General features: G+C 48.1%; 1 protein-coding gene across 1 annotated transcript; it reads right to left on the minus strand.

The window, feature by feature from the left end:
* Positions 1–3,270: 3,270 nt before the first annotated feature.
* Positions 3,271–6,238, minus strand: LOC108802850 (gastrula zinc finger protein XlCGF57.1-like). Its single transcript, XM_018574705.1, has 3 exons — positions 6,086–6,238; positions 5,386–5,530; positions 3,271–4,700 (listed from the first exon to the last, which is right to left on the minus strand). Exons 1-3 carry the CDS (start codon positions 6,236–6,238, stop codon positions 3,271–3,273), a joined length of 1,728 nt encoding a protein of 575 aa, XP_018430207.1.
* Between the last annotated feature and the right edge of the window lie 1,457 nt (positions 6,239–7,695).

Here is a 7,695-nt window from a genome sequence, read left to right on the forward strand (position 1 = left end):
GGAACTCGGCACTGGGATGGTGGGAGCTCCTCATAATGGGCTGAGCAGGTGTCCAGACCCGGGAACTCAGCTCAGGGATGGTGGGAGCCCCTCATAATGGGCACAGCAGGTGTACAGACTCGGGAACTCGGCACTGGGATGGTGGGAGCTCCTCATAATGGGCACAGCGGGGTTTACAGACCCGGGAACTCAGCTCAGGGATGGTGGGAGCCCCTCATAATGGGCACAGCAGGTGTATAGACCCGGGAACTCAGCACAGGGATGGTGGGAGCTCCTCATAATGGGCACAGCGGGTTTACAGACCTGGGAACTCAGCACAGGGATGGTGGGGGCCCCTCATAATGGGCACAGCAGGTGTACAGACCCGGGAACTCAGCACAGGGATGGTGGGAGCTCCTCATAATGGGCACAGTGGGTGTACAGACCCAGGAACTCAGCACCGGGATGGTGGGAGCTCCTCATAATGGGCACAGTGGGTGTACAGACCCAAGAACTCAGCACTGGGATGGTGGGAGCCCCTGTTGCTTGGACCATGTGGCATGCTGGGAGATACTTTGCTCGCCATCTTTTTTGTTGTTGTTTTATTACATTTAGAGGAAAAGAATAATTTGTTGACCGTTTTTATTATCTTTTTCATCAGAAACGCTCAATCTATAAATTATCAGGATCAAGGTGTCGATATCCCTGTGTGCAAGTACCAGTATGCTGTTCATCTTCTGGTTGCTGAAACAAAACGATCATCCGATGCCTAGTTCTAGGTCCATGGCCTGACACCCTCTGGGGCCGGGGGTAGGCAAACTCCAGCTGTGATGAAACCACAAATCCCATCATGCATCTGCCTTATCGGAGTCATGTCTGTGCCTGTCAGACTTGCAATGCCTTACGGAGTTGCACCGCACTTGGAGGGCCAGAAGTTGCCTCCCCCTGAGATTTGTAGCATAACCTTTGACCTGTTGGACTTGTAGGGACCTATACGTGCGATATAAGTAATTATTAGACATCCCTTATACACCCGCAGTGCTGTGAAAGGGCAAGGAGATCAGATTACACAAGTCACACAGGAGAGCACGCACACACAGGTTGGTCCGGCTTAGTCCATCATCCACAAGCCTACAGGCCCCAGCATACTTGGCAAACCTGTCCTGAGTGCACCCGCCTTCTTCAATGTGTATGAAATATTAAGACTTTGTGCAGATCATTTAAAAACGTTCTGTGGGACATCCGTTTATTACCATAAATAAGTTAAATTGACCAAATAAATGGACATCGCCATTAAAATGATGATATTAAAGTGTAAAAGCGCCTATGTGTTATCATAAGGATGGACAGGGGTGTCATGTCATAGGGCTGTATGACTAAAGTTGAAGAAGAACATTCATGAGCCTCATGACCAAGTCAACCCTTAAAGTCCCTGAGTGCAATGGGCGGCTTTATGAGAAGAACCGAAGAGGAAGACTTATGCAACTGTAAAGGAAGACCAGAAAGGCCTCGCGGGCACTTTTGTGGGTTAGGGTCACATTAGGTTTTCAAAGTGCCTCATCTTTATTATACAGCTGTGCTATGGACAAAACCAGTAACTTGTAACAAAGACTCAAGGCCTCGATGTCAATGGGCATGTTTCGTCTGGTGTTAAAAATGCTAGGCCTCTGCTCCCAGAGTTTTGGCACTTGCCCCAGTACGGCCATGGAAGCACCTATATCGTATCATAGGACATGGCGTTGTAGCTTGGAGCATGAGCAAGAGGCCTCCTCAAAACGACTCAAGTTCCTGATGTCAACAGGCATGCTTTATCTGGGCCTCTGCTTGTGGAGTCCCAGCACATGGCCCACCACGGCCATGGGAGCACCTATATTGTATCATAGGATTGACAGGGGTGTCGTAGCTTGGACTATGGGCAAAGCTGAGGAAGAAGCCTCCTCAAAACAACTCAAGTTCCTGATGTCCACAGGCATGCTTTATCCGGGCTTCTGCTTGTGGCGTTACGGCAATTCCCCAGCATGGCCCTGGAAGCGCCTATATCGTATCCTAGGATAGGGTGTTGTAGCACCTATATTGTATCATTGGATTGACAGGGGTGTCGTGGTTTGAAGCTGGAGCAAAGCTGAGGAAGCTGAGGAAGAAGCCTTCTCAAAAGCGTTCTTCAAAATGAGTTCCTGATGTCCACAGTCATGCTTTATCTAGGCCTCTGCTTGTGGAGTTCCGGGACATGGCCATGGGGGCACCTATATTGTATCATAGGATTGACAGGGGTGTCGTGGTTTGAAGTTGGAGCAAGGCTGAGGAAGAAGCCTCCTCAAAATGACTCAAGTTCCTGATGTCCACAATCATGCTTTATCTAGGCCTCTGCTTGTGGAGTTCCGGGACATGGCCATGGGGGCACCTATATTGTATCATAGGATTGACAGGGGTGTCGTGGTTTGAAGTTGGAGCAAGGCTGAGGAAGAAGCATCCTCAAAATGACTCAAGTTCCTGATGTCCACAGGCATGCTTTATCCGGGTCTCTGCTTGTGGAGTTCTGGCCCATGGCCCAGGAAGCGCCTATATTGTATCCTAGGACAGGGTGTTGTAGCACCTATATTGTATCATAGCATAGGGTGTTGTAGCTGGGAGCATGAGCAAGGCTGAGAAAGGAGCCTCCTCAAAACGACTCAAGTTCCTGATGTCCACAGGCATGCTTTATCCAGGCCTCTGCTTGTGGAGTTCGGCACATGGCCAAGCATGGGACCACCTATATTGTATCATAGGATGGACATGGGTGTTGTAGCTTAGAGCATGAGAAGAGAGAAGGAAGAACGTTCACGAGCCTCCGAGGAGAAGCTTTACAGAACTATTAAGAAGAGCACAGAGGGGCCTTGTGGACACTTTTCTGGGTTAGGGTCACATTAGGTTTTCAGAGTGCCTCTTCTTTACTATACAGCTTTTCTATGGGCAAAACAAGTCAACTTGTAAAACAGACTCAAGTCCTGATGCCAATGGACATGCCTTGTGTGGTGTTAACAGTACTGGGCCTCTGCTTATGGACTTCCGGTACATGCCACTGGAAACACCTATATTATATTGTTTGATAGACAAGAGGTGTCATAGCTCTGAGTATGAGAAAAGTTGAGGAATAATGTTCAAGGGCCTTCTAGGAGCACTGAAGATACTATAAAAAAAAAAGAGCAGGGATGCCTTGTGGACATTTTCCGTGTCAAGATTATGTTGGGTTTTGGGGTAGACTTCATACAGCTGTGTTATGGATGAAACAAGTCAAGCCTCGAGTTCCCAGTGTCAGTGAGCGTGCCTTCTCTCGTGTTGAATTAAACTGGCTTTCTTTGTGAAGCATTTCCCACACTTCGGGCAGCAAAAAGGCTTCTCGTCCATGTGGCACTTCATATGAGTACTGAGATGTTTCTTGTGTGAGAAGGCTCTGTAGCAGTGGGAGCAGGAAAAGGGTTTCTCGCCGGTGTGACACCTTTGGTGTAGCGTAAGCTGTGACTTCTTTATAAAGGACTTCCCACACTCTGAGCATGGAAATATCTTCTCGCCGTTGTGTAACCTCTGGTGCAGGGCAAGTTCAAGTTTAAATTTGAATGTTTTCCTGCACTCGCAACAGGAGAAAGGGTGCACAGCTGTGTGGCTTCTCCGGTGAGAAAGCAGCTGTCCCTTCTGGCCGAAACATTTCCCACACTCTGGGCAGGTAAAGGGCTTTTGGCCTGTGTGGCATTTATAATGGGTGTTGAGATTTCCTTTATAGGAAAAACATTTTCCACATTCAGAACAAGAGAAGGGCTTCTCACCGGTGTGAACCCTCTGGTGAGCAATGAGCTGTGACTTGGTTATGGATATATAATTGCATTGTGAGCATGAGAAGATCCTCTCACCCGTGTGAACTCTCCGATGAACATGCAGCTCGACATTAGTGTTGAAGGACTGTCTGCAATCTGAGCATGACAGGGAATTCTCATCCATGTGCCGTTTTTGGTGCTGCTCAAGGCGAAATCTATGTGTAAAGCCTTTGCCACACTCTGGGCAGGAAAACGGGCGCTCGCCTGTGTGGGTTCGCAGGTGACCAGTGAGTGTCCCTTTCCGCGTGAAACCCTTCCCGCACACTTTACACGTATGTGGCATTTCACCCAAGTGATTTCTCTGGTGTACCATGAGACTGTCCTTCCGGGTATAACACTTCCCGCACACCATGCATGTGTACGGCACTTGACCTGTGTGGGTTTTCCGGTGCACAACTAGGGTATCCTTCCGCTTAAAACTTTTCCCACACTCTGTGCAAGTGTACGGCTTGTCTTTTGTGTGGGTCTTCTGGTGTGCAAGAAGAATTGCTCTCTCTTGAAAACACTTCCCGCAGTCCAAGCACGAAAATGGTCGCACTCCTGTGTGATGACGCAGATGCCTCAGTAGGTGGGTCCTCCTTCCGAAACTTTTATCGCATTTAGAACACGGAAATCTGTAATCGCTTTGTGGACCAGCTGAAGATTCTTCAGAATTGGATGGCGCTGAAGAATCCATGTTGTGGGATTTTGGCTGGATATTTGGGGTGATGGTTTCTGACTGATTAGGACTGGATGGCCGATCGGGACGGCCTAGTCCTCCATGTATATTGTCAGTGACGGGGTTGGCTCCTGGAGAACATTCAGCAGTGATGTCTGCCACAGAATTGTAATCAGGGTCACGTCTCCAGGAAGATTCCGGAATGTCTCGTTCCCCTGGGGATACAATGTTTTTACCAATGAGAGCCGGATCTTCTCTTCGCTACCACAGCCAATGAGCGCTCTGGCACCATCTTAAAGGACAATCCCCCCCAACACCCACCCACACTGTGCCTCCAAAGTCTCCCATGCTTCCAGTGACTGTGACCCCTGTGTACTATAGTGACCTTTGCACTCCAGTGACTCCTATGTCTCATGTGACCCCTGCACTTCTGCCCCTCCAGTGACTCCCACACTCCTATGACTCCAGTGTCCTCAGCACTCATGTGCCTCCAGAGACCTCTACCCTCCTTTTGCCTTCAGTGCCCTCCTGTGCCTCCAGAGACCTCTACCCTCCTTTTTCCTTCAGTGCCCCCCTGTGCCTCCAGAGACCTCTGCCCTCCTTTTTCCTTCAGTGCCCTCCTGTGCCTCCAGAGACCTCTGCCCTCCTTTTGCCTCCAGTGCCCTCCTGTACCTCCAGAGACCTCTGCCCTCCTTTTGCCTTCAGTGCCCTCCTGTGCCTCCAGAGACCTCTGCACTCCTGTACCTCCAGTGACCTCTGCACTCCTGTACCTCCAGTAACCTCCTGTGCCTCCTGCACAATACTGTATGAGAGACGCAGTGATGTCCTCCTAAGAAATGCAGGTAGATCATGGCTGCATACTTTAAAATACCAATGACCCTCCCCACACTTATTGGTTACCTGTGCCGATATCTAGAGAAGGTTCCTCTTCTTTAGCTGCCGTCATCATCTGAACTTCTTCTGTAGACTGCTGGTCACCCTTCATGTACTCCGCCTCCTGGTGTTCCTTCTTAACCTCAACTTTTACATGGATCGCTTTTTGCTCCTGAGCTCAGAAAATGACAAAAAATAACACCTTGTGAGATCATATAACAGAATAATAGAGTTTTAGAGAGAGTTCAGAAGTCAGTTCCTCCTACCTGATCCTTGTGGGGGACGGTGTGACCTTCCTGTGTGGAATCCCGGGAATAGAGAGGACGGGCCTGAGGGATCTCCTGATGTTCCTGTGTGGAATCCCGGGAATACAGAGGACGGGGACATCTCTCTGGTGGGTTCCTCTTACTGGATCCATCTGTAGGAAACACACACACTGACTGAATACATTGTTTCTATGTGTGTATCAGATGATGGGGGATCTAGGTGGACCCTCCGTACTGCTCTCTCCTCTTACCCGGTGATGTGAGGGGCGGCCGGTTCTCCATCACCACGTCCTTGTAGAGATCCCGGTGTCCTTCTAGATACTCCCACTCCTCCATGGAGAAATAGACAGAGACATCCTGACACCTTATAGGAACCTGACACACACAATGATACAGTCACCACCCAGACACATCCCTTGTCTGTTCCTGGATCATGTCCCAGAATTCCCGGCACCACTCACCTCTCCCGACAGCAGCTCAATCATCTTCTGGGTGACTTCTAGAATCTTCTTGAACGTGTCTCTCGCAGGAGTAATTGGAGGGGATTGAAGAAGTTGACTGCTGGGTATCAATCGCTCTCCAGATGTCTTCTTGAGCACGTCATAAACCTTCATAAAGAGACATTAATGGTGTTGAATTCACTGATTCCCGGAACCCTCCTTACCATACTGGATTCTTTGAATAGAGATAAGAGTGGTGTCATGTGACCTCCCAGAATCCTCCTCACCTCTCCGGTCAGGTCTGTGTTTTATTACTAGAGATCAGAGTGATGTCATGTGACCTCCCAGAATCCTCCTCACCTCTCCGGTCAGGTCTGTGTTTTATTACTAGAGATCAGAGTGATGTCATGTGACCTCCCAGAATCCTCCTCACCTCTCCGGTCAGGTCTGTGTTTTATTACTAGAGATCAGAGTGATGTCATGTGACCTCCCAGAATCCTCCTCACCTCTCCGGTCAGGTCTGTGTTTTATGAATAGAGATAGGAGTGATGTCATGTGACCTCCCAGAATCCTCCTCACCTCTCCAGTCAGCAGGTAGATGATCTCACAGGTGAGGGCCAATATCCGCTCAGTTATTTGACTTTGGTCCTGATCCATCCTCTCTGAGGTGGTCATGTGATCCATACAGGACACGCCTCTCTGTAGACGGATAATAACATGAGAATTATCTGCGCTGTAGCGGGATGAATAACCTCTACACAGGGTTGTCTCCGTCGTTGCCGGGTCATGTTGTGATCCTTATAGATTTTAGGGTGTTACTGGGTGTACATATACAGGTGAAACTCGAATAATTAGAATATCGTGCAAAGTTCATTTATTTCACTAATGCAACTTAAAAGGTGAAACTAATATATGAGATAGACTCATTACATGCAAAGCAAGATAATTCAAGCCGTGATTTGTCATCATTGTGATGATTATGGCTTACAGCTCATGAAAACCCCAAGAACCCCAAATCCACAACCTCAAAAAAGTAGATTATTACATGCAATCAATAAAACAAGGATTGTACATAGAACAATATCGGACCTCTGAAAAGTACAAGCATGCATATGTACTCAGTACTTGGTTTGGGCCCCTTTTGCAGCACTTACTGCAATTACTTTTGCACGATATTCTAATTATTCGAGTTTCACCTGTAAATGAATGTCTTATAACCTCTTCTGATGCCAGTTCCAGCAATGTCTCCTCTCAGCTTCCTTAGAACTCACCTTTAACCCAGAACTTCCTGTCTGTGCCTTACATCACATCCTTTTTCATTTATGACGTCCCTTCCTGTCTGTGCATTTCACTCAGCAGAAGTGGGTTGCCACCTAGTGGACAGTAGAGGAACTGCAGCCTTCATTGATTTCCGTCGCTTGGCTCCTTTACTTTGTATTTTTAGCAACTATGACCCTAATAAAAAAAAAATGTTTTTTGTCAAAATAAAGTTGGAAAGGTTGTCATGGATAAATCTGAGTTATCGGAGACCGTGTCTAGTTGCCAGGCCTGATTTTTCATCTGTACAAAAATTGGCCGACTGTCGAAACATTCAACTGTTGGGTCCCCTCAATGGCCGTCCAATATATATA

The sequence above is a fragment of the Nanorana parkeri genome, unplaced genomic scaffold (assembly GCF_000935625.1).
Source record: "Nanorana parkeri isolate BGI_ZX_2015 unplaced genomic scaffold, ASM93562v1 scaffold3174, whole genome shotgun sequence".
NCBI classification, from domain to species: Eukaryota; Metazoa; Chordata; class Amphibia; order Anura; family Dicroglossidae; genus Nanorana; species Nanorana parkeri.

Excerpts from the sequence above, each read along its gene's own strand:
- LOC108802850 (XM_018574705.1), bottom strand. The coding sequence starts at position 6,238 with ATGAAGGTTTATGACGTGCTCAAGAAGACATCTGGAGAGCGATTGATA. Across the intron at positions 5,531-6,085 it reads TTGAGCTGCTGTCGGGAGAG|GAGCAAAAAGCGATCCATGT; the intron begins GTGAGTGGTGCC and ends TTCTGAGCTCAG. Across the intron at positions 4,701-5,385 it reads TTCTCTAGATATCGGCACAG|GGGAACGAGACATTCCGGAA; the intron begins GTAACCAATAAG and ends TTGTATCCCCAG.